Source organism: Dryobates pubescens, chromosome 5, assembly GCF_014839835.1.
Source record: "Dryobates pubescens isolate bDryPub1 chromosome 5, bDryPub1.pri, whole genome shotgun sequence".
NCBI classification, from domain to species: domain Eukaryota; kingdom Metazoa; phylum Chordata; class Aves; order Piciformes; family Picidae; genus Dryobates; species Dryobates pubescens.
Genome location: NC_071616.1, coordinates 2371280 through 2397609, shown reverse-complemented (window position 1 = coordinate 2397609; position 26330 = coordinate 2371280). Strand labels below are relative to the sequence as shown.

Below are 26330 nucleotides of genomic sequence, written 5' to 3'. Positions count from 1 at the left end.
CAGCAGAGGCTACCAAGAGAGTTTCAGAGTTGCAAGGATCTGCTCAATGCTCAGCAAGAGCTAAAGGGTGGGGAGCAAGAGGCTGGGGCCAGACTGTGCTCAGTGGTGCCCAGGGACAGGACAAGGGGCAATGGGCACAAACTGGAACCCAGGAGGTTCCACCTGAACAGGAGGTCCTGGAGTCCTGGGTCCAGTTCTGGGAGTTCAAGAGAGACAGGGAACTATTGGAGAGAGCCCAGCAGAGGCTACAGGGGTGCTGAGGGTCCTGGAGCAGCTCTGTGAGGCTGAGAGCCCTGGGGCTGAGAGCCTGCAGAAGGGCAGCCCCAGAGGGGAGCTGAGCAGTGCTCAGCAAAAGATAAAGGAGCTGTGGAGGGTAAGAGGCTGGGGCCAGCCAGTGGTGTCCAGCAACTGGACAAGGGGCAGTGGGCACAAAGTGGAACCCAGGAGGTTCCATCTGAACAGGAGGAGAAACTTCTTTGTTGTGAGGGTGCTGGAGGCCTGGAGCAGGCTGCCCAGAGAGGTTGTGGAGTCTCCTGGTGTGGAGAGCTTCCAAACCCCCCTGGCCATTGTGCTCCTGGGCAAGCTGCTGGGGGTGCCCTGCTTTGGCAGGGGCTTGGACTGGGTGAGCTCCAGAGGTCCCTTCCAATCCCCACCACACTGGGACTCTGGGATGTATAAGATGTGGTGCATGTTACAGTTGTTTCAAAACAAGCTGCTTTTCTTTCCCCCAGCCAGAAGCCAGCCCCAAGTGCTTGTTCTGTCTCTTCCTCACCTCCTTCCAGTTCCACTCACAACACTTCTCTGCTGGGCCTTGGCCTTCTGCTGTTTCTGTGATGCTTTCAGACTTTCACTGACTAAAGGTGGTTGCTCCCCTCCCCAAGCTTCCACCCAAGCCTCAGCACACAGCATGCCTGTCAGTGACTGAACCAGCTCGCCTCTCCAGCTCCACCAGCAGCTGAAAATCCACTTGCCTTCCAGCAAGCAGATTAGCTGCAGCAGGGTAAACCCACATCTTCCAAAAACCCCCTGAAATCCAACCATTTAATCAGATGTAAACAGGCACCTAACTGCTGAGATAAGCAATGAGATGTCTTCCATCAGTGGAGATAAGGAGACACCGGAGCTCATGACACACCGGCTTGTCATGGCTGAGTCCTGCCAGGACCTGAAGGGAGCAGGATGTTGAATCACAACTGCTCTCAACAGCCAGATGAAGAATTTGATGCTGGTGGATTCATGCTGATAGAGTGCAGAAAATCAGACCACCTTCCAAAATGCTGCTGAGTCTGCCACTGCTCATCAGCCCTCCGAGATCACAGGATCACAGGATGTTAGGGGTTGGAAGGGGCCTTCAGTCTGTGCTGGGGTGGGTGGGAGAGAAGGGAAACCAGCTCTCTCTTTAACTTGGAGGAAGGATGGACACAGCAGTGCAGCCCCAAACCATCCAGATATCCAGTCCCCAACCATCCAGGCATTCATAGGATTAGAGGATGCTAGGGGTTGGAAGGGACCTCTGGAGATCTTCCAGTCCAACCCCCCTGCCAGAGCAGGAGCAGAGAACCCAGCACAGGTCACACAGGAACACATCCAGACAGGGCTGGGAAGGCTCCAGAGAAGGAGACTCCCCAACCCCTCTGGGCAGCCTGCTCCAGTGCTCTGTGAGCCTCACAGTGAGGAAGTTCCTGCTCATGCTGAGGTGGAACCTCCTGTGCTGGAGCTTATATCCATCATTTCTCCTCTTCCTCTTTCCCTTCCTCTTTTCTTTCACCTCTGCTCCTTTTTCACTCCTTGATCCACTTCTCTTTGATCATAAGAAAATAAACAAAAGAATTACCCTAGCAGTATCAAAATTGCTCTTTACCTTCCTGCCTGCTTCTGTGACCATCAGAACATGAAGCATGAATGAAGACCTGGCCAAGCAGTGCCTGTAAGAACTGCTGAACTCACACAGAAACCAAAGTGAAGGTCATTTGTCTAACAGATGCAAGTAGCTGGCCTCCTTCCTTCGGAGCTTTCATGTGCAAGTTGGGGCAGCAGAGAGACCTGCAGCTATGGCAAATTAGTCTCACACTTGACTCACAGGAGATGTTCCCATCCATCTCTCTCTAAAGGCTTCTCAAGTCACAGGGGTCTGGCCTCAGCTGCAATTACTGCCCAGGCTTCTCCTCACCCTGAACTACTTCTCTTTTCCTTCTGAGAACACATCAGCATGAAAATACCAGACCCAGCGTTTCTGAGCTGATGAGCCACTGAGCTGAGATGGGACGTGCTCTTTGTTGGGGGCTGTGGGAGGAATACCTCAGGAGTGTGACTTCTGGGGCAGGCATCACCCCAAGGAAGGCTGGAAAAGAACCACAGGGTGCCCCAGATGGTTTCACAGCCTCCTGGGCATTATCTGAAAGGTGTGTGGTTGTGCTGGGCAACCAATACAGGTTGCCCATGCTGATGAGCTGCTTTATGAAGACACAGCCATGAGCAAGTTGAGCCTGTTTCACGTGCTGGGAGACCTGAGCATACACCACCTGAACTGCTGCAGCCTCTTGCACCAAACAAACCCCTGGCTGTCCTTATAGCACCTTAAGAACCTCCTTAAGGACCGGGAAACCTAAGTTCAGTCCCTTCCAAAACCAAGCACAGGACCTCTGCCTCGTGACTCTGGCAGCGGGTGCCTTCCCCAGCCCACCAAGAGCCTCCTTCTGCCAGAATTATGGCCCTGGGAAGGTCACACTGATGTCACCGAGCGGGGACAGCTTCACCTGGCACAAGGCACTCACAGGTTCTGAGCCTCCATTTTTTTCCAGCCCCAAAATGAGAAGAAAAAGAAAGTCTCCTGCCACCGCAGGATGCATCATGCTTTTTACCTGAGTACTCCAGTAGCTGCCCAAATGCCCCGAAGAAGATAATAAATTAGCTTAAGGACTCCAAGAAGTGAAACTGGCTCAAGAACTGAGAATTAAGGCAATGAAATAGACAGGGCTGGGCTGGAGATGTCCTTCAGCAGCGGCTCTTGGCTCCCAGCCTCCCAGACACCACCTCCCTCTGACAAGGGAAACTCATCACAGCTTGGAAAAGGAATAAATCAAGATCTGAGGGACTGAAGTCTGCAACATTAGCTCCCCTTCAACCCTGTGAGTGCCTTTGACTTGGGAGGTTGGGAACCGCAGCCAGAGCAACCTCTTTTGATTCCTAACTTGTTTGGAGCAGTCACCCATAAGAGTGAATCACTGCAGCCAGTCGGTTAGTCATGCAACCACACCGAGCATACCCTCAGATGGAGGGCTGCACAGAATAAACAGCCTCCAGCTCCAGAAAACACACACACACAGCTCACCTCTGCTATCTGCCATCAGCACAGCCTCGCAGCAGCACTCCTACACGCAGCCCTTAGCAAAAGAGGTGCTCAGGAGGCATCTCGCCCTCTTTCCCCCCTCCCTCCCCGCCCCGCTACTCGCCGTCGGTGCTTTTCTCCTCCTCTGCTTCACGCTGCGTTAGCTTTCAACATAATGAAGTCCCCTCAAAGTTTTAAAGCTCTTTCTCCCTCTCTCCTCGGCTTCCTCGCTGCTGGCGTTACGAGCTGCGGCGGGGCAGGGCTACAAGCAGAGTTAATCACAGAACCGTTAAATATTTGGGTTGGAAAAGACCTCGCAGATCATCCAGTCCGACCATTCTCTAACTCTACCAAGGCTGATGCTAAGCCGTGTCCCTCAGCACCACATCTCTGCCTCTTTTCAACACCTCCAGGGATGGGGATTCAACCACCTCCCTAGGGAGTCTGTCCCGATGTTTGAGAACCCTTTCAGTAAAGAAGTTTCTTCTAAGGTCCAACCTAAGCCTCCCCTGGTGCAACTTGAGGCCGTTTCCTCTCGTCTTACGGCTTGTTACTGGGGGGAAGAGACCGACCCGCATCCCATCATCAGCGAACAAGTCGAAAATAAACAGCGAAAGCCAAAGACTCGTCCGGAGAGAAAGGAGAGGCAGGAATAGGAGAGGGGGGAAGGCTCCTTTGACACATAAACAGCCCGGGGCAGGAACGCTCTCCAAGCCTCCAGCCAGAGGAAGGCATGAGAAGGTCAGACCAGTTTTTTCGGGGAAGAGTCGCGAATACAGCCCTCCTGCTTGGCCAGGGTGAAGCCCTACCTTGGCGTTCTGCTCCCTGAGGAATTCACGCCGGTTTTCGCGGAAGAAGATCCCGCACCTCCCAGGGTGTCTGCTCAAACAGAACTCCCGGCCAGAGCTCCCTCCCCTCCCTGGGAGGCTGCCGGAGCCCTTGAATGGCAGATCTGGTGGCCCTATTGTGGAAAAGAGAGGGCGATTGCCAGGGCGGCGTCAGCAGCACGCCGGGAACTGCCGGGGCTCAGCCCAACCGAGCACCGGGGGCAGGCACCGGCCGCGCCGCCGCCCCGCTCCCCTCCGCTTCTCCTCCCTGATGCCCTCCGGGATTCCGTCCCCCTTTTTCTTCCGCTTTCCCTCCCTTTATCCTCTCTCATGGCTCTCCCTTCTCCGGACAGCATCGCCCCGACCCCGGTGTGGCCTCGCATCCCGGCGGGGAGAGCAGCGGGGGAGGACCCCGCGCACCGCCCTCCCACAAGCACTCCAAGCGCTTTCAGCCACGGGAAAGGAACCAAAATCGAAGCTGCGGGGAGAGGGAAGAGGATGCAGGACCGAGACGGCGGACGCAGCTGGGGATATCCCTCACAAAACCCCCTCTGCACCCTCGGACCGGTGGCCAAGCCCGTTCCGCGGAGATGCTCAGCGGTGGTGGGGATTCAAACTATTCCCCCCCCCCCACCAAATCCTGAGTGCCGGTGCTCAGCATGCCGCATGCCCCGATGTGGAGAAGCGGGAGAGCAGCGGTGCTGCTGGAGCCGGGGAAAGTGGGGAGACGCTCCGGTTCCCCCTCCCTCCCCTCCCCAAGATTCGCAAAGCCCTTGAACATGGGCTGAGGGCGAGCGGGGGAGAGCGGGAGGCGGTGGAATTGGAGAGGGGGAGGTTGAGCTGCCAGCGAGCTCATCCCTGCCGTTTGCATTGTATCAAGGGGAGGAGGAGGAGGAGGAGGAGGAGGAGGAGGAGAAACGCATTAAAAGTGTCCGTTTAAAAACTGCCACCGACGAAGGGATTCCGACGGCGGTTGCTTTCCCCGCACCTTCGCTTCGCAAGCCGCATTTCTGGGTTTGTTTTTTGCCTTTTCTGGCTCGGCAGGAGAAACAAGCGCTCGTTATTTGCATCACCCGGCACTTAAAAAAGTTCCCTCTGCCAGAGAAAGCCCGGTTCCCTTTGGGCAAACATTCCCATCGCATTCCCCTTCTCTTCCCAAAGGATCCTTGGCTTGGGTTTGGTTTGATTTCCTCCTCCCTCCCCACTTCCCCCCCCTCCCCCCCGCCCCCCAGCCCATATTTCTAGCTGCATATATTTGTGCCTACAGATGTCTCAAGATGTACAAGTTACTTCAGCTCCACGCAAGAGGGAGAGCAAGTCGGATTAGTACAGGGTGTAAATCAGTCGAAAACTCCTTCCAACCTCCCCCACAAACCGAGCTAGAGAATCTGTGCCGCGGGATTATATTTACAATTTCGGCTTTAATTGACGGTGCCCAGCCAGGATTCCCCCAGGATCCCTTTCCAGGGTCAGACCGGCAGTCGCCGCTCCGAGGGGTCCGTGAGGAGCCCAAACAGGACCCCCTCCAGGATCTCTTTCCAGGGCCAGAGCGGCAGCTCCCGCCCCGAGGGGTCTGTAGGGAGCCTGAAAAAACCCTCCCAGACCCTTCCTAAGGCCAGGTCGGCAGCCACGGCTCCAAGGGGTGAATCGGGAACCCGGCCGGGACTCAGAGCCCCGCGGTGTCCCCGGTGTCCCCGGCTGGCAGCTCTTCGCCCCGCGTTCTCCGTGTATTTACGGCCGCCGCTCTCGCCGGTCTATATTTATCTGTAACGATGCGATAGAAGGGCTTAGATCTCGAAATAGAAGCCGGGAGCAATAGGTGGCAGGCACGGGCTTTTTGTAACTCCAAACGCCTTGTTTGCTAATGAATTAAAAGGAAATTAAACACATCGTTTTAAAAAGGAGGGACACAACCCCCGCCGCGCTGTGCCCTCCCGGGGACTTTGCCAGCCAGGAGGGGACAAACGGGGACCAGAACTGCCTGTGGGGTGCCCGTAGTCCCCCCGGGCAGTGCGGGGAGCTGGCCCGCGGCAGATCCCGGAGCAGCACGGGGAGCGGCGGGGCACCGATCGCTTTGTCGGCATCGGGATTTACTTTTTAACCTCTCTCCTTTTTTTTTTGCTTTTGTTTTTGGTGGTGGATTTTTTTTGGGGGGGTGGGGAGCGTTGAAATTGTTGTGTTTTAAATAGAAGGCCTCTGGGCCAAGGCGCCCCATCCCACCACCCCCAGCATCCTCCTCAGCACCGGGCTGCTCCTTCCCCGTCTGCACAAAGCACCGGAGCCGGAGCCGGGGCTCGGCGGCTGCCTCCCTCGTAGCTCTCCCAGTCCGCCTTTTATCCCGCCTGGAATTTAGATGCCCTGAGAAAGAGGACGGTTCTCTCTTTCCCGGTTAGCACCCGGGCTCGGTGGTTGTCCGGCCCCGTTAACCAGGCTCGGTGATGTCCTGGTGCCGGTAGGGGGTTCCCGGGCAAAAAGCCGTTCGGGAAGAGGCGGAGAGGAGCCCACGAGAGCTGCAGTCTCTTTGCAAAACCTCGATTTGCTTATTATTAGCGACTCTCGCTCTTAAACCTTTATTATTTATTACAACTATTATTTACTATTACTATTATTAATAATAAAAATATTATGACTAGCATTATTACTACTAATTATCCTCGCGGATCCATGTGTATCTCATTATTATCGTCGCCACCCGACGCGGAGCTCACACCCACACCCCCCACCGAAGTCAAATCCGGGCCCCGCTTGAAAATAAATCGGAGGGGGGAAGGGGGGGGTGGGGGGGAAGAAACTCCGTGGTGGTGTTAAAGAGGGCGATTAATTAGTGTGGAGCTTTACTAGGGGTTGTAAAGTGTCGTTATCGCAGGCTAAGCCGGCCCTTTGCAAACTACAACAGGAGAGCCGCTTAACAACGAAATGGTGACGGGGCCGTGAAGGTCCCAGCGAGGGTTTTCTGCGTCCCCTTTCACCCTGTGGAAAAAGACAAGAAGGGTCCTCGAGGGGCAACTCGGTCCCTTTCGTGCCCGTTTCCGTCGTCCACGGCCGGGCTTTGCGTTCGCTTCCCCGGCAAGGCTGCGCGGGGAGGAAGGCTTCATGCCCTTGCCCCCCGGAGTCACCTGGAAAGGGGGAATCGCCTGTGCGGCCGTGGATCAGGGGTCAAAGGAGGGGTGCGGGGACACCTTGGGCGCTTTTATGGGGTGAGGGACAGCCCCTGGACGCGGCCCGGCACGTCAGGGTTAGGCAGATGGGCAAGGAGAAGGCATCCCGGCCTCTTCTTCTGCCTAAAGATGGGGGAAAGGGAAAGTAAAGAGGGGAAACAGCCCCCAAAGTCATGGCGACAACCTAAGAGGTGGGACCGCGGCCCGGCCCGAGCTTCTGCCGCTTTTCCCGCGGCCTCACTCCGCAGTCACCGCCCGCTTGAAGAGATCCTGGAGACCCTGTCACGACTTTGTCCTTGTCCCTACCCGGGGAATGGGGAGAGAGGACGCTTCGAACCGGCTTGACGGGGACACGGTGGATCCCGTAAGCGGGAGGCTCTGAATGCTGCCCGGGGCATCCTCTGCTCGCCCGCCCCTAGCTCACCGGCAAGGAGAACTTTGGTTCCCACCTTTTTCCTCGGAAAAAAATAAGGGGATTTGGGGAGCTGTTGATTTGGTTATTGATTTTTTTGTTTGTTTGTTTCTTTGTGGTTTTGTTTTGTTTTGTTTTGTTTGGGGGTTTTATTATTTTTTTTAGAGGTGGTTTAGTTGTTGCGGCTTTGCTTGGGGTTTTGTTTGGTTTTTTTGTTGTTTCTTGGTTTGGTTTGGTTTGTCGCTTTGGTGTTTTGGTTTCTTTGGTTTGGTTTGGTTTGGTTTCGGGTTTTTTTTTGTGTGTTTTGGTTTTTTTGGTTGTTGATTTTAAAAAAAATATTATTATTATAATTAATTTATTTTCTCTGAAAGCCTCGAAACACGGCGTGGGGGAGGGTGGGGTAGGGGAAGAAAGGAAGAAAGGAAGAAAGGAAGAAGGAAGAAAGGAAGAAAGGAAGAAAGGAAGAAAGGAAGAAGAAAGAAAGGAAGAAAGAATGAGAGAGAGAAAGAAAGAGAGAAAGAAAAAAGAAAGAGAGAAAGAAAGAAAGAAAGAGAGAAAGAAAGAAAGAGAGAAATAAAGATAGAAATAAAGAAAGAAAGAAAGAAAGAAAGAAATAAACAAAGAAAGAAAATAAAGAAAGAAAGAAAAAGAAAGAAAGAAAGAAATAAACAAAGAAAGAAAGGAAGAAAAGAAAGAAAGAAAGGAAGAAAAGAAAGAAAGAAAGAAAAAGAAAGAAAGGAAGAAAAGAAAGAAAGAAAGAAAGAAAGAAAGAAAGAAAAAGAAAGAAAGAAAGAAAGGAAGAAAGGAAGGAAGAAAGAAAGAAAAAGAAAGAGAGAAAGAAAGCCTTTTTAAAACCTACACAGGGAAACAACACGAAAGCGACCCCAGTTCCAGACTGTCCCAGCCAGCAGCCAACGCAAGGATATGTCTTAATCACCGCTAATGACCCTAACGAGGATGTGAGGGCCCGAGGATGCGAGCGGCTCATCTGCAGCCCGGCAGAAGCCGTTTACACCGGGGGCAGCTAGCGGAGAAAGTGGGAGATAAGGAAGGGGGGGGAGACCCTTAGAGCGGAAAATGAAGGTTGCGGTGCAATCCCTCCCAGAACTATCCCTCCTGGAAAAGCATCGGTATTTTGCTCGCTCTTTCTCTTTCCAGCTTTATTGCGGATTTCAGTGAGCGGAGCGCTTCGATTCCCCCGTTCACAAATGGCAAGGAAAAGAAATTAGGATGCAAAATCTCTCACAAAGCGGGACCTGATGGGGAGAAACCTCCAAAAGAACGCAAATACTGGGGCACGAGAAGCGTGGGGGGAGTACGGCGACGAACGGGAAAGGATGGACGGGCGGCCTCCAGCCTGGCACCGCAGCGAGACGAGGCTCTGCTCAGCCAACTTGAGCCAGCCAAAATGTCCTTGACCCCCAAGAGGACTTGTCACCCACCCCCACCCCCCCCAACACACTCCAACCTCTCCCCCCCCCTTCCTTCCTCCCTCCTTCTCTGAGTCTCTGCTCGCCCCGGACTCACCGTAACAAGAGACCTGCAGAGCTCCGTTGTGGCCGCTGCTGTCTTGCAGCTTGAGGTTGCTCTCCGGGGGGGTTTTGCAGGGACCTCGCTGCATGTAGAGCTGCTGTTGCTGTTGTTGCTGTTGCTGCTGTTGCTGCTGTTGCTGCTGCGCTGGGTATTTGTTAAAGGCGGCCGGAGCCTGCCCGCTGCCATCCAGGGACTGACATTCCGGCTGGCTGTAGCGGCTCCGGCACTTAGTGCTGCTGTCACCAAAGCCTTGTCCTTTGCTGGCCAGGAAAGCAGGGCTGAACTTGTCACTTGCTTGAAATGCCCTAAAAGGCGAGGAGCCTTCTGTGCCCTGGGAGGCTGCGTTGTAGTAGGAATCCATGGCAGCCGGATCACAATAAGAAACACAAGTATCAGCATTCATTCCTAAAATTAAAAGGGCCCGAGTGTCCTTAATGCGCTTTGGAGGGGCACCAGGAACCTCTCTCCCCCTCTCGCATAGACGCACACTCAAGGCTGGGCCAGCGCGCTCTAAGAGGATTCAGATGTTCTTGAAAGCTGACCAGATCTCCAAACCCCCTTAAGATCTCGCACAGTAAAAGGGGGTCTTTGGCTTTCCCTCCCTCCCTCCCTCTCTCTCTCCTCTCTCTCTCTCTCTCTCTCTCCCCTCTCTCACACACACACTCGCCTTCCCGTCTCTCCCTCCAAACTTCTCTGCCCTTCTACAGAGAGTCCTCTTTGCACTTTCTCCCCAGACAGATAGGGGGAAAAAAAAAGGAAAGGGAAAAGGAAAAGGAAAAAAAAAAAAGAAAGAAGAAAATAAGAGAGAGATTTCTCCCCCAATTAATATGTAGATGATGACAGTAGAGGGGAGGGGGCCCGGGAAGGGGGGTGTGTGTATGTGTTTGGGGGGGGGGTGGGTGGGTGTGGAAGCAGAGAGGGGTGGAGGTCACATCTTTTGCGTTAAAAAGAATAATAAAGAAACCCCCAACGAAACGCAAACCACCCCCACCTCTCACCAAATAAACACCAAACAAACAAACAAACACACAACACCCCCCCCCCAAACCCCAACCCCAACCTAAACAACACTGCAACCCAACCCCCAAACTAAACAACCAGTCCTGATGATTAAACCCCAGAAAATCCAACACGGTATTGCGGCGGGATGGATACGGGATCCAACATCGGGAACACTCTGGATTCGCCCCGGCCTTCACCCTCGCGGCCCCCTCCTCTCTCCTAAAGGCAATATGGGTTGTAGATACTATACGTCTTTAAGCTTCCCCACCCCCTATTAACCCTTTCAGGACTGGAAGCTCTCCCCGGGCACGGCGGTGACCCAGCGCATCTCCAGCCACGTTTCTCCCCACGTTTCTGATGGTCATTCGCGACTGACCTCGGGAATTTATCCTCTCTCCAGGTGTAAAACTACTGGATCCAAAGCGGGTGGGGGGCATCAAGGGAGGGGTTTTAACACAGTCGGTAAACGCGATAAAACCTGGGACTTCCCAGAGTGAATTTGCAAAGGGACGAAGCCTGGCAGTAGCCTTTTTGAGGAGGTCAATAGCAACTCAAAAAGGGATGAAAAAAATACATCGATAGTCGCCTTCTGTCGTGTCCCCCCAGCACAAGCCGCCCACCATCCAACCTGATTCTCCTCCTCCCCCCCCCCCGTTAACTGCTGCTACCCCTTCCACTTACTCGTGCCTTGCCTTCCTCCCGTCCCCCACATCTGGTTTCCATCGCTCGCTTACCTTGAAGTTCTCGGTAATAAAGATATTACGCAAAATGCATCCACGGTGCCCCAGTCAGAGAAAGGGATGGAAAAATAAAACAGGGAAGGGAAAGGAAGAAAAGGATAACGAAAGAAATAAAAGGAAAGAAAGAGAAAAGCAAGGAGAAAACAAAACGAAATCAAATGAAACAATAACCGAAACCCAGAAAGACAAAAGAAAGGAAAGAACAGAAAGAAAGGAAAGGGGAAGAAAGCGAAGGGAAAGAAGAAAGAAAAGAAGGAGAAGATAAAAATAAAGGCAAGGAAACGGAAGCAAGCAAGCAAGAGAAAGATAGGTAGAAAGACAGGAAGGAAGGAAGGAAGGAAGGAAGGTAGGAAGGAAGGAAGGAAGGAAGGATAGAAAAGGGAGGGAAAAGGTAAATAAAGGAGAAAAGAGAAATAAATACAAGAGAAAGAAAGGAGATGAAAAGGAAGGGAAGAGAAGAGGGCCTTAACCCCTTCGGGCCGCGGCGGAAGCGGCTGTAGGAGGGGAGCAGGGGAAGCGGCTGCGGCCCCAGGTTCCCAGCGGGTTGCCCCCGGGGTTCTGCCCGTGTCCCCCCGCCTTGTTACCCTCCGGGCAGAGATGTTGGACGTTCGTGGCTTTCATCTGGCTGTATCTGAGTCCGCAAGGCGGGGAGCGCTGGGGCAGGTCGGGGCCTCTGGTTATCACCGCTTCCCCCCTCAGGTTTTACTCAGGAACAAGCCCAGCACCGTTTAGCTCGACTCTGACCAGAACGCCCCGCACTCCCCCTTCCCCACATGCAGAAGGGACTTTTAGCAAGGTCGTCGTTAAAAACCAGCCTGAAGCGGATTCATTTACTCGATTTCAGCCCATTTTGGGGCGCTTTCTCCTCCAAGAAAGCTTTCAGCGGATTTACCTTCCCTGCTCCTTGCTTTATTTTTCCCTCGCCGCTTCTCCCAGCTTCAAAATGCCCCCAGCCCAGTCCCCCTCTCGCTTCCTTGACCACGACTTAATAGAAAACAAACCTAATTCAACGCAGGAGAATCGTTGTTTAAAAAAATAATAATAAAAATCACTTTGGGGTAGTAAAAGGAGTCGGGGTGGGGGTGGGGGTGTGTGCCTGGACCTGCATCCCTACATTCCCGCTTTTCCAAAACTCTCAAACGAAGGTTTTTTTTCCCCCTCCCCAGCAATTTACTTCCCCAGAAGCTATTTTGGCGAATGGAAAGATCAGCCTGATAAAACCAGTGATAATAAACCCTCGATGCTGCGGCCTCGGGAAGCCTCTTCCTCAAAAGGGATCGAGGAGAGGATTTTTTTAATATCTCTAAATTTTTACTCGCTATTTTCAGAAGTATTTCGGCGTGGCTGAGCTGAAGGAGGGCGACTCAGGGAAGCGCCTGGCTCCTCAGCCCCCTCCTTGCAGAAATCCCAACGAAAAATCCATTAATTCCCAATCAGATTTAATCAACAGCCCCGCGGAAAGAACCGCAATAACCTTTCCCTCGCTAATGGGCAATTTGCATCCCTGGAAGAGGGAGGTTAAGTGGGGAGTCGTTACCGAGAGAAAAGGTACCCGAAGGGTGAGGGGGGATAACCGGGGAATCGCCTTTTCCTGGCGGTTTTCCTTTGGCTGCGTTGGGATTTTTGCGTCAAGCCGTCCCAGCAAATTTAACGAGGGGATTCCCCCGCCCCCCTCCTTCCCCCCCGAACTTGTGAACCGAAGAGAGAACGGGGACCCCGCAGCTGCCCCCTTTCCCATTAAACGAGGCGACGGGGGCTCTGCCCTCCCGGTGTCCCCTCCCCACCCCCCCAAAAAAACCCCAAACCCAAAACAAAACAAAACAACAAAGGAAGAGAAGAGAAGCAAAGAGAAGAGAAGCGAAGAGAAGCGAAGAGAAGAGAAGAGAAGAGAAGAGAAGAGAAGAGAAGAGAAGAAAAGAAAAGAAAAGAAAAGAAAAGAAAAGAAAAGAAAAGAAAAGAAAAGAAAAGAAAAGAAAGAAAAGAAAAGAGAAAAGAAAAGAAAAAAGAAAAGAAAAGAAAAGAAAAGAAAATAAAAGAAAACAAAAGAAAAGAAAATAAAAGAAAAGAAAAGAAAAGAAAAGAAAAGAAAAGAAAAGAAAAGAAAAGAAAAGAAAAGAAAAGAAAAGAAAAGAAAAGAAAAGAAAAAAAAGAAAAGAAAAGAGAAAAGAAAAATAATCGGAACCCAAAAGAAGCCCCCAGGGCTGCGGGGTGAGTTCTCCGATGGGAGCATCCCGGCCAGGATCGGCAGAGCAAGGGAAGGAAGAGGGGGACACACGCACTACTCGAAACTCAAGCTCCCCAGTTTTCCCTCCCAGCAACCCCAAACCTGCACCAAACCAACCCAAAAAGGACGAGCGGCCGAAAAGTCCCCCGCTCCTCAGCGCCCGCTGCCCCGAGCTCCTCATAGCGAGGTGGATTTCAGGTACGGTGGCTGTCGGTTTGGGAAGGGGTCACTCTCGAGGCTGTCTCTCTCTTCCCACAACAGGGCTTGCGGGAGAGCCCCTGGAAGAGCCTCTCTTTTCAGGGGAGGCAGCACCCACCCGAGTAGGGGGAAATCACCCCCACTAAATCTCCAGCTGCGGGTGTCCCCTCCTGATGACACTCCATGAAGGAAGGAGCATCCCAGGGCAGCCCTGCCCGGCTCGTTCTGGAGCAGCCGTTTCCTCCTCACCGGGGCAGAAGCCGAGCATCGCTCCCGGGAGAGGCAAAGGCAGGAGCGAGTGCCGCATCCCCGTATCTGCGAGGAAGACAAATTCTTCATTCCTCTGCGATTTAAACACTCAGACTCGTGAGGCCACCAGGAGAAAGCCACAGGTCTCCCCCGGTCTCTGAACACTGGGGGCTGAGGGGAAAAGTGCTGCCGGGGTGGCGTCGGGGACCGTTCCGGCTCTGGGAGGCAGGAATGCGGTTCTCGTCTTCCTCCGCCACTACCGAGACCTTCCCGTCCTCCTGGGACTCTCGTCCCGGGAGCGGGGCTCCGGGCAGCATTTCGGGTCACCTCCACACCCCTCCAGCTCCCTTCGAGCGGTCGGAGGCTGAGGGAACGGGGTCATGTCACTGGGTCGGGGGCAGAGGAATGGAGGAAAGGGAGGATATTTCACCCCTTCTGGCTTTTCGGCAGAGTCTTGCACTTGGGAAGCGCCTCCAGTTTGGTTCCCCGCCTTGGACTGGTTTGTGTGGTCACTTTAGGGATCTTTTTGTACCGGGCCGGGATCTGACGGCGACATCACTGCTGGGAGGAGGGAGAGGGGAAAAAGGGATCTGTGCTCATCACCCCAAGTGGGTTTGTTGGTATTTTTGCTAGTTAGGGGTTTTCCCCACCTCCCTTTCCAGCAGGACCAAGGCTGTATCCTTATTTCGGGCACCTTTTCCAGGTGGAAAAGGCATAAGCGAAACAGCATTCCGCTCAGCCCCGGGGCTCTCTGCTCCCAGGGGATCTGGTCGCGCAGCTCCCCAGGCCCCTCTCCGCAGCTTCGGGAGCGCCTCGCTCCGTGTGGAACCATAGGGATGCAGTGCTCCGTGTCTGCACCCAAGGCGGGCACCTGCCTGGTCCGTCGGACACCGCATGCGGGACAAGCAGGAGCCAGGAGCACGCTGAGACCCGGCTCGGGGACAGCGGGAGGGGGCTGGGGATGCTCCACTCGCACGGCCCCCGAGCAGCACCCACTGCCGGCCGGGCTCTGCGGACGGCCATAGGGCTCTGCTCCGGATTCCCAGCCCAGCCCTTTGATTTTCCGTTTTAACCACTCTTTCAACTATTCCTCCTGTTTTCTTTCACTTGTGTGTCTTCTATTCATGTTTTAAAATGTTCTCTTTCTTTTTTCCCCCGTTTAAATTTTCCTTCTTTTTCTTTTAATTTCTCCTTTCTTTTGCTTTTAGTTTTCATTTTATTTGATCTTTTCTTTTTTTCTTTGCCTTTTTAATTTTATTTTTCCCTAAAAAAAGTTTCTTTTCTCCTATTCTTTTGTCATTCCTTTTTTTTTGTTTTGCTTTTCCTTTTTCTTTTAAAAATATTTTCTTTTCTTTATATTTTCTTTTTCCCTTCCATTTTCCTTCTATTTTTTTCTCTCTTATCTGTTCTTTTTTCCTTTTATTTTCCTTTCCTTTTTATTTCAACTTTCTCCTTTTTTTCTTGATTGTTAAGTCCCTGTGAACTTGTTCTTTTTATTTCTTTCTTGTATTTTAATTTTTCTTTTAAATCTTTATTATTTTATTTCTTTTCAATGTTTTGTTTAATTTTTTTCCTTTCCTTTTTTTTTTCCTCCTTTTTTCCCCCCTCTTTTATTTTCTTCTCCTATTTTTCATCTTTTTTTTTGTTTGTTTTAAATTAAATTTTGATTTTCCTTTTCCTTTCTTTTCCAGCCCTGTCAGCTACAGCCCGCGGAAGACATTTCTTCACTCTCCCTTTCATGCAGCCCGCGGAGGTCGGGGAAAGGCGACATCAGAGCCCGGGCTTCCTGGGATATCCCAAACCCCTCAATCCCATCCTCCCTTACACCAACCTCAGAACCCAAAAACCCACATGGAAAATCATTGCTTTTGGCGTCGGTGACGCCACCACTTGAGATCCAATGGCGAGATGGAGCAGGCGCGGCCCCTGCGCCCCTCTCCGCTCCCCGCTCCGCACCCGAGGTGCCCCTGGCTGAGCCGGGCGGTATCCCCCGGCTCCCGGCCTGTGCTTCGGCGGTCTCCCCGGGCTGGGTTAAAGCCCTTCTGCGTATTTCGTCCCTCTCCACATGGGTTGAGGGGGAAGGGATATTTATATATCACTCGAATTTTTTAGTGAAAATTCCTTCCTGGGGGGAAAAAAGTCCACTTGCCTTTCCTTTCCTCCATGCTCTCCCTTTGTGGATGCCCTCGCCAGACCCCCTGGCTCTGAAATCACGGGCCCGGAGGAAGGGGGGCCGTGTAGCCCCGGGAATGCGGCGTCACGGAGCCCGAGGGATGTGGGACTGCGGCGCCCGAAGGATGCTGAATCCGGGGAGTGTGGGGTGGTAGATCCTGAGAGACGCGCGATTGTGGAGCCCAAAGGATGCAGAGCCTGGGGAATGTGGGGTCGTAGAGCCCGGGGATGAGGGGCTGCAGAGCCCGGGGGCTGCGGGGCCTGGGGGTTGCGCGTTGAGCCCTGGGTACCACCCCGGCTATCCCGAGGATCCGGGAGTACCCACCATCCCCGCCGGTCCCGGGGATAGGACAAACACAGCCCCCCGATGGTGGTGATCTTTTTGGAGGGGCTCATTTCCCGGTGGCCTGGGAACGTCGGTTTTTGCCCTGAGCACGAAACAAAGAGGTCGGGGCGGGGGGAGTGGGCTCGGAGCCGAAGGCATCAGGAGGCAGCTGGTGCACCTGTCAGAGCGGCCAGAGGTGCCTCCCCCCCGGTCTTTCCGAGCAGGGCAGAGCCGAGACAGCCCTCGGAGGAAGTGGCGGGGGGAGAGGGGAGGCTGAGCAAAAAAGGGTTGGAGACGCCAGGGCCCGCCTGATTGCCCAGTCCGGCGACCCACCTCCAGCATCCCTGGATGAGAAGCAGCTGGTGCCTGCTGCTGATGGCGGCTGGAAAACGCTCCCAGGGAAGTGTGGATAGTTTTAATTCCAAATAGGAAGCACTCAGGGCTCGATGTCCCTGGGGATGCGAGAGGCGATGGCGGCTCCATGCCCTGTTCTGTGCTCTGAGGTGCTCTGCTCGGTGCCCCCCAGCTCTGGGGCAGACGCGGTGGAGAGGCTGCTTCAGCCCTGTCCACTTTACACCTCCTCCTGTCCCCCTGCGCCCCCGCATACCCCTTTCCCTCCCGCCCCGCCAGGGACTTCTGTTTGTTCCTCTTTCTGCCTTAAGTTCTGACAGGTATTTCCACCCCAGGTCCTTGGTACAAAATCCATTTTTCTCCTTGACAGCTCCAAACAGCTTCCTAAATCCACCCCTCAACCAAACCACGATGGATGCCCCTAAATCAAGCCTCCTCCTGATCCCTGATGATAATCACATCCCCATGACCGCTATCCCAGCCCATCGGTGCCCCATACCCACACCTATTGTCCATCTGTTTTGCCTCAAAATCCACTGGCCCGCCACAGTCAAAGGGCTCAGGGCCATGGTGGCAGCTCCGGGGTCACAAGTAACATCCCACCGCTCAGACTGATGGTTTCCAGGGCACAGAAGGGGAAACCCTTCCAATCTGCAGCAGGTTCATTTTGGGGTGGGGGGATGTGAGGGTACAGGAAGGGGAGCATAGGGGACTTTGTGGGCGGGGAGAGAGTTCAGGCAAGCTGTGTCCCAACAAGGGAGAGGAACAGGACGCCGGGAGTACAGCTGGCAGCCCCCCGTTCCCCCCGCCCCCCCACTCCCTCCTTGCCCTGTTACCACCCGCCCCGGAGCTTCCCAATCCCTCCCGAGCTCCCCGCTGGGGCTCAGCTTCCCAGTCCTGCCACTGCAGTGGGATCCCCGAGCAGATGTGACTCCTAGCAGGGATTCCAGCGCTGCTCCTCAGGTCTCTTGGACCATTGCTGTGACCTTTTCTTTTCTGTTCCTCGTTTGCTTGTTTATTTTTTAAAGCCTTCCAGGAATTCTGCTTTTCCTTTCCTTTCCTTTCCTTTTCTTTTCTTCCCCCCACCTCTCCCCCCCTTTTTTTTTTCCCTTCTTCTTTTTGTTTTTGTTTGACTTCCCCCAAACCAACCAACCAAAAAAAAAACAATAAAGATCTGACCTGATTGTGTCAGAGCCACACTTAATTAAGGAGGAATCATGGAGTTTCCTGATTCCCTCCACACTGTGGCCTTTCTCTTAGAGAATTTGCTTTTTTTTTTCTTCTCAGAGAGATAAAAAAAGTTGCTTTTTTCTTATGGAAAAAGTCACTCTTTTCCTCCTTTTTAAACAGGAAGCATCCAAGAAATTCTCTGAGTGGTGCAGCAGGCTGAGGCTTTGCCTGGACGTGCATCCCACGAGGATGTCACTTGCTGCTTGCCAAGTCTCACCCTGGGGGGGGGGGGGGGGGGGGGGAAGCAACCTTGTTTTAGGATGGAGAAACTGGGTCTCAAACAGCTATTGCCCAAATTTACCCTCAAGCCACTGGATCTGCTCTCCAGTTGGAGCTGGGGCTCTCTACCCAGCTTGGTGACACCAGCCACTCTCCCAGGTGAGCAGCTCAGGCAGGCCTCAAATTCCAGGCAGAAGAATCTTACTGACTGACAGACGTGGGCAGAAGACCTTTAATCTGTGGACAGGTGCAAGTGGCTGGGATGTCCCCAGCTCCTGAGCTTCTTTAGCTTCCCCCTGGAGCCAGCAAAAGCTGCAGCAGCTTGGACAGAAATCAGGCCACTGTGATTTGTGCTAGATGACCTCAAAAGGCCCCTTCCAACCTAAAGCATCCTGTGATCGTGGTCCATTCTCTCCCCCTGACCTCCTGGGTCAGGAACTCTGGTGACGTGCACCCGGACTCCAAACTGCTGGGCCACAGTGAGACCTCTACCCAGCGTCTAACCTCAGCTTTCAGTGGTCACCCAGCCACCAAACCTCCTCATCAGGCCATGGGGAAACACCACTGAGAAAGCCCACAAAGGAGAAGGGTCTGAGTGACATCATGAGGAAAGCCACCACCAAGGCAGGAGGGACTTGCCCACAGAGTCATCTAATGGTCTGGGTTGGAAGGCACCTCCCAAGGTCATCTGGGCCAACTTGCATTGGCAGCACGAAGAGGAAGGAGCAAACCCAACACCAACAGCACCAAGGAGGTGATGAAGCCGAGGTGGAGCCATCAAGATCTGGGAAGCAGGCAGCTGGTGATGCTGGGATGGGGGTGTGTGTGTGTGTGTGTGTGTGTGTGTGGTGGGGGGACAGTCAGCTGGACCTTCCCTGGGTCAGAAATGACAGTTGGGTCAGTCGAGCCCTGGGGCCACCTGTGTCCTCCCCTGCTGCTCAGATTTATAGAGTGCAACATTTTAATAAAAACCACACAGCCCTCCCTGCTTTGGTGCATTAAGAGGATTTCTAGCAAAACACAGCCATGTTGCTATAAATTTCCCTCCCAGCACCCTCACAAGTCATAACTCAAGCCCCAGCGTTTTGGGTTTAATGTTTATTTTGATGGCTGCATTCCAGAAAGAAAAGGGATTAAAAAAAAAAGGGGGGGGGGAAAGGGAAAGTTAAAAAAAAGAATGAAATAAATAAAAGCTCCTCACAGCCACTTCTCCTCCTGGCTCTCAGCCTGATGTTTTCAATAACATTTAGTACAAACTGGGAAACAAACACTTGGGGGGGGGGGGGGAAGGGGGGAGAGGGGGGAAAGAAAAGGCAGGAGGAAAATAAGCACATTTGGGCAACGTTCTCCTAGACATCTGCCAAGGCTTGGGTTCAAATCCTGCCTTAAACTACAGATGTCCTGCCACAGGCTCTCCTCATGACTTTGTTCACCTCCTCCTCACCCTGGGCATGTCTGGGCGGCACCCCAGAGAGTCAGAGGTGGGATGCTCCAAAGAGACATGGAAGGCTGAGGTTGAAAGGAGAGCTACAAAGATGCTGAGGGGCCTGGAGCAGCTCTGGGAGGAGCTAAAGGCAGAGAGCCCTGGGGCTGAGAGCCTGCAGAAGAGCAGCCCCAGAGGGGAGCTGAGCAATGCTCAGCAAGAGCTGAAGGAGCTGTGTGGGGCAAGAGGCTGGGGCCAGGCTCTGCTCAGTGGTGCCCAGGGACAGGACAAGGGACACTGGGCACAAACTGGAACCCAGGAGGTTCCATCTGAACAGGAGGAGAAACTTCTTTGTTCTGAGGCTGCTGGAGGCCTGGAGCAGGCTGCCCAGAGAGGCTGTGGAGTCTCCTTGTGTGGGGAGCTTCCAACCCCCCCTGGCCATGGTGCTCCTGGGCAAGCTGCTGTGGGTGCCCTGCTTTAGAATAGAATAGAATAGAATAGAATAGAATAGACTAGACTAGACTAGACTAGACTAGACTAGAATAGAATAGAATAGAATAGAATAGAATAGAATAGAATTAACCAGGTTGGAAAAGACCTTTGAGATCATCAGGTCCAACCTGTCACCCAACACCATCTGATCAACTAAACCATGGCACCAAGTGCCTCATTCAGGCTCTTCCTAAACACCTCCAGGGATGGGGACTCCACCACCTCCCTGGGCAGCACATCCCAAAGGCCAATCTCTCTTTCTGGGAAGAATTTCTTCCTCATCTCCAGCCTAAACCTCCCCTGGCACAGCTTGAGACTGTGTCCTCTTGTTCTGGTGCTGGTTGCCTGGGAGAGGAGACCAACCCCCACCTGGCTACAACCTCCCTTCAGGGAGTTGGAGAGAGCAAGAAGGTCTCCCCTGAGCCTCCTCTTCTCCAGGCTAAGCAACCCCAGCTCCCTCAGCCTCTCCTCCCAAGGCTGTGCTCAAGGCCTCTCCCCAGCTTTATTGCCCTTCTCTGGACACCTTCAAGTCTCTCAATGTCCTTCTTAAATTGAGGAGCCCAGAACTGGACACAGGACTCAAGGACTCAAGGTGTGGCCTAACCAGTGCTGAGCACAGGGCACAATGACCTCCCTGCTCCTGCTGGCCATACTGTTCCTGATGCAGGCCAGGATGCTCTTGGCCTTCTTGGCCCCCTGGGCACACTGCTGGCTCATGTTTAGGCAGCTGTCAATCAGCACCCCCAGGTCCCCCTCTGTTTGGCAGCTCTCAGCCACTCTGCCCCCAGCCTGTAGCTCTGCCTGGGGTTGCTGTGGCCAAAGTGCAGCCCCTGGCACTGGGACTTGTTGAATGCCATCCTGTTGGCCTCTGCCCATCTGTCCAGTCGGTCGAGGTCCCTCTGCAGAGCCCTTCAGCCCTCTAACTGACCAACATCTGCTCCCAGCTTGGTGTCAGCTGCAAACTTGCTGATGACTGACTCCATCCCCTCCTCCAGATCATCAGTGAAGATATTAAAGAGGATGGGGCCCAGCACTGATCCCTGGGGCACACCACTGGTGCCTGGCTGCCAGCTGGCTGTGGCACCATTCACCACCACTCTCTGGGCTCGGCCTTCCAGCCAGTTCCTAAGCCAACACATAGAACCATAGAATCACAGAACCATAGAACCACAGAATCATAGAAAGTCAGAACCATAGAATCATAGAACCTCAGAACCATAGAATCACAGAACCATAGAGACATAGAACCACAAAACCATAGAACCACGGAACCACAGAACCATAGAACCATAAAAACATGGAACCACAGAACCATGGAACCACAGAACCATGCAACCACAGAACCATGGAACCACAGAACCATAGAAACATAGAACCACAGAACCACGGAACCACAGAACCATAGAAACATAGAGCCACAGAACCATAGAACCACAGAACCATAGAACCACAGAACCATAGAACCATAGAATCACAGAACCATAGAACCACAGAACCATGGAACCACAGAACCATAGAAACATAGAGCCACAGAACCATAGAACCACAGAACCATGGAACCACAGAACCATAGAACCATGGAACCACAGAACCATGGAAACATAGAACCACATAACCATGGAACCACAGAATCATAGAAACATAGAACCACAGAACCATGGAACCACAGAACCACGGAACCACAGAACCATAGAAACATAGAGCCACAGAACCACAGAACCATGGAACCACAGAACCACGGAACCACAGAACCATGGAACCACAGAACCATAAAGCCACAGAACCATGGAACCACAGAACCATAGAACCACAGAATCATGGAACTACAGAACCACAGAACCACAGAACCACAGAACCACAGAACCATAGAGACATAGAACCACAAAACCATAGAACCACGGAACCACAGAACCATAGAACCATAAAAACATGGAACCACAGAACCATGGAACCACAGAACCATGGAAACACAGAACCATAGAGCCATAGAACCACAGAACAATAGAATCATAGAACCATGGAACCACAGAACCATGCAACCACAGAACCATAGAAACATAGAGCCACAGAACCATTGAACCACAGAACCATAGAGCCACAGAACCATGGAACCACAGAACCATAGAACCACAGAATCATAGAAAGACCCATAGAATCATAGAATCTCAGAACCATACAATCCAAAATCCCAGAACCATAGAAATATAGAACCACAGAAGCATAGAATCATAGAAAGGCAGAACCACAGATCCACAGAACCATAGAAACATGGAACCCAAGAAGAACAGAACCACAGAACCTCAGAACCATAGAATCAAAGACTCTCTAAACCATGCAATCACAGAACCTCAGAACTACAGAAACAGAAAATCATAGAACCACAAAATCATAGAACCACAGGAACATAAAATCCTAGAACCCTAGAATCCTAGAACCCTAGAACCATAAGAATGGGGACAGGCCTTAGGTCCTTGCCAGTGCTTGTCAAGCCCAAGAGTTAGGCTGGAACACATACAAATTTGTCCTCACTTCAAGATGTTTGCTCTGCTGGTGGAGGAGCTCTGGCCAAACACCCCTCTGCTATCAAGTGGAGAACATCTGCCCCATCCAAAAGCTGCCAATGGCTGGGGCTTTTGGGCTCATTTTAAGAAACACCCTGGGCTGTGCTGCCTTGTGGAGCTGCAACACAAACCTGCAGTTTCTTAGAGGGGTTAGGAGACCTCTTTATTACCTTCACTGAGGTTTCCCACCTTCCTTCCTAGCGGAATATCTAGCCTGGGTTTTCTTTGGGGTTTTTATTCTTGCCTCCTGGGGAGCAGCATGGCTCTGATGACATCATGGTGATGATTGCCTCCTTGGTGTTTGCCTCAATACCCCAAAGGAGAAACCTGATGATGCTTAAATGGTGGTCAGAAGAAGGGCTGCATTTGGACTGGTTCCATCTCAACAGCCAAAAATCAAACTGGAGAAGAGAGGAAGGGAGAGGTTCGGTTCGGAGAGGAGAGGTTCAGAGAGGAGAGGAGAGGTTCAGAGAGGAGAGGTTCAAAGAGGAGAGGAGAGGAGAGGTTCAGAGAGGAGAGGTTTGGAGAGGAGAAGAGAGGTTAGGAAAGGAGAGGAGAGGTTTGGAGAGGAGAGGTTCTGAGAAGAGAAGAGAAGAGAAGAGAAGAGAAAAGAAGGGAAGGGAAGGGAAGGGAAGGGAAGGGAAGGGAAGGGAAGGGAAGGGAAGGGAAGGGAAGGGAAGGGAAGGGAAGGGAAGGGAAGGGAAGGGAAGGGAAGGGAAGGGAAGGGAAGGGAAGGGAAGGGAAGGGAAGGGAAGGGAAGGGAAGGGAAGGGAAGGGAAGGGAAGAGGAGAGAGGAGAAGAGAAGAGACCAGGTTGGAAGAGACCTTCAAGACCATTGTGTCCAACCTATCAACTAATCCAACACCACCTAATCAATTAACCCATGGCACCAAGCACCCTATCATCTCCCCTTCACGCCCCCCCACCCCCCCCCAAACAAAGCAAGCCCCAGAAAATGCCCCAAACCCCAAAGGACAAGCCCAGGGTTCTCTACCAGAGCCACAGATGTACAGACACAGGAACTTCCTGCAGGTTTGGATCATTGCTGTCAAATATTACACCAAAGCTCACCCAGCCCAACCTCCCTGCAGCCAGCAGGGACATCCCCAACCACATCAGGCTGTCCAGGGCCCTGTCCAGCCTCACCTTGAATACCTCCAGGGAAGGAGCCTCAGCCACCTCCATGGACAGCCTGTGCCAGTGTTCCACCACCCTCCTGGTAAAGAACTTCTTCCTAACATCCAATCCCAATCTGCTCTGCTCTAGTTTGAAGCCATTGTCCCTGGTCCTAGCCTGTCCTGGACTTTGCAAACAGTCTCTCTGCAGCCTTCTTGCAGCCCACTTCAGGTCCTGGCAGGCTGCTCTTAGGTCTCCCCAGAGCCTTCTCCTCTGCAGGCTGAACACCCCCAGCTCCCTCAGCCTGGCCTCACAGCAGAGCTGCTCCAACCCCCTGAGCATTCCCATGGCCTCCCCTGGAGCCTCTCCATCAGCTCCAGGTCCTTGCTGTGCTGAGGGCTCCAGCACTGCAGGTGAGGTCTCCCCAGAGCAGAGCAGAGTGGCAGAATCACCTCTCTGGCTCTCTGGCAATGCTGCTTTGGATGCAGCCCAGGCTGCCCTTGGCCTTCTGTGCTGCAGTCTCACCCTGCCTGCTCCTGGCCAGCTTCTCATCCCTCAGCACCCCCAAGTCCTTCTCCTCAGGGCTGCTTTCTATCCCCTCCTCCCCCATCCCCTGTTGCTAGTGAGGCTTGCTCTGGCCCAGGTGCAGAACCCTGCACTTGCCTGAATCCATTGGTGATGTTGTTCACAGAGCCACGAACAAGTTTGCTTTTGCTGAGTTAAAAGGAAAAAAAAGGGAAAAAACAACAAAAAGGTGGACCTTCAGGCTGCTGCTGAACTTCAGTCAGATGGAACTGAGAGCTACCTCAAGCTCCATCTTGTTTTTTAATGGAAAAACAAAGGCATTCATGGCTTTCCGTGGAAATGCTACCAATTATGGGCCCCTCGCTCCAAGACTAGACTAGGCTAGACTAGACTAAACTAGACCAGGTTGGAAGAGACCATTGAGATCATTGAGTCCAACCCAACACCACTTAATCAACTAAACCATGGCACCAAGCACCCCCTCAAGACTCTTCCTAAACACCTCCAGGGATGGGGACTCCACCACCTCCCTGGGCAGCACATCCCAATGACGAACGACTCGCTCGGTGAAGAACTTTCTCCTCACCTCGAGTCTAAACCTCCCCTGGCACAGCTTGAGACTGTGTCCTCTTGTTCTGGTGCTGCTTGCCTGGGAGAAGAGACCAACCCCTTCCTGTCTACAACCACCTTTCAGGTAGTTGTAGAGGGCAATGAGGTCACCTCTGATCCTTCTCTTCTCCAGGCTAAGCAACCCCAGCTCCCTCAGCCTCTCCTCACAGGGCTGTGCTCAAGGCCTCTCCCCAGCCTTGTTGCCCTTCTCTGGACACCTTCAAGTCTCTCAATGTCCTTCTTAAACTGAGGGGCCCAGAACTGGACACAGGACTCAAGGTGTGGCCTAACCAGTGCTGAGCACAGGGCACAATGACCTCCCTGCTCCTGCTGGCCACACTATTCCTAATACAGGCCAGGATGCCATTGGCCCTCTTGGCCACCTGGGCACACTGCTGGCTCATGTTTAGGTGGGTGTCAATCAGCACCCCCAGGTCCCTCTCTGTTTGGCAGCTCTCAGCCACTCTGACCCCAGCCTGTAGCTCTGCCTGGGGTTGCTGTGGCCAAAGTGCAGCCCCTGGCACTTGGACTTGTTGAATGCCATCCTGTTGGCCTCTGCCCATCTGTCCAGCCTGGCAAGGTCCTTCTGCAGAGCCCTTCAGCCCTCTAACTGACCAACATCTGCTCCCAGCTTGGTGTCAGCTGCAAACTTGCTGATGACTGACTCCATCCCCTCCTCCAGATCATCAATGAAGATGTTAAAGAGGATGGGGCCCAGCACTGATCCCTGGGGCACACCACTGGTGCCTGGCTGCCAGCTGGCTGTGGCACCATTCACCACCACTCTCTGGGCTCAGCCTCCAGCCAGTTCCTAACCCAGCTCAGAGAGCTGCTGTCCCAGCCAGGGGCTGACAGCTTGGCCAGGAGTTTGCTGTGGGGGACAGTGTCAAAGGCCTTGCTGAGTTCCAGGCAGACTCCATCCACAGCCTGCCCCACATCCACCAGGCAGTCACCAGATCATAGAAGGAGCTCAGGTTGGAGAGGCAGGAGCTGCCCTTCCTAACTCCATGTTGGCTGGACCTGAGCCCTTGGCCATGCTTCAGGTGCAGTTATTGCCCCCAGGATAATCTGCTCCATCACTTTCCCTGGCACTGAGGTCAGGCTGCCAGGCCTGGAGTTTCCAGGTTCCTCCATCCCACCCTGCTTGTGGATGGGGACCACCTTGGCCAGTTTCAGTCACCTGGGACCTCTCCAGTGAGCCAGGACTGGAGGAAAATGATGGAGGGAGACTTGGCAGCTCATCTGCCAGCTCTCTCAGGGCTGGAGTGTGTCCAGAGAAGGGCAACAAGGCTCATGAAGGGTGTGGAGCACAGGGATGGCGAGGAGCAGCTGAGGGAGCTGGGGCTGCTCAGTCCAGAGAAAAGGAGGCTGAGGGAAGACCTCATTGCTCTCTACACGTCCATTGAAAGGAGGTTGGAGTGAGGTGGGAGTCAGCCTCTCCTCCCCAGTATGAGGAGATGGCCTCAAATTGCAGCAGGGGAGGTTTAATTTGCTTATTGGGAAACATTTCTTTGCTCAGGAGTGGTCAGGCAATGGAACAGGCTGCCCAGGGAGGTGCTGGAGCCACCACCCTTGGAAGAGTCAAAGAAACATGTGGACATGGCACTTGGGAGCATGGTGTAGTGGCCATGGTGGG

At 53.1% G+C, this 26330-nt stretch overlaps 1 protein-coding gene across 1 annotated transcript in view; it reads right to left on the bottom strand.

Annotated features, from left to right (window-relative positions):
* Positions 1 to 9661, bottom strand: part of ALX4 (ALX homeobox 4) — a 54237-nt gene extending 44576 nt beyond the window's left edge. Inside the window, exon 1 of the mRNA XM_054161417.1 lies at positions 9253 to 9661. Within this exon, the coding sequence (XP_054017392.1) occupies positions 9253 to 9661 (409 nt within the window). The remainder of the gene's footprint in view (positions 1 to 9252) is intronic.
* Positions 9662 to 26330: the final 16669 nt, after the last annotated feature.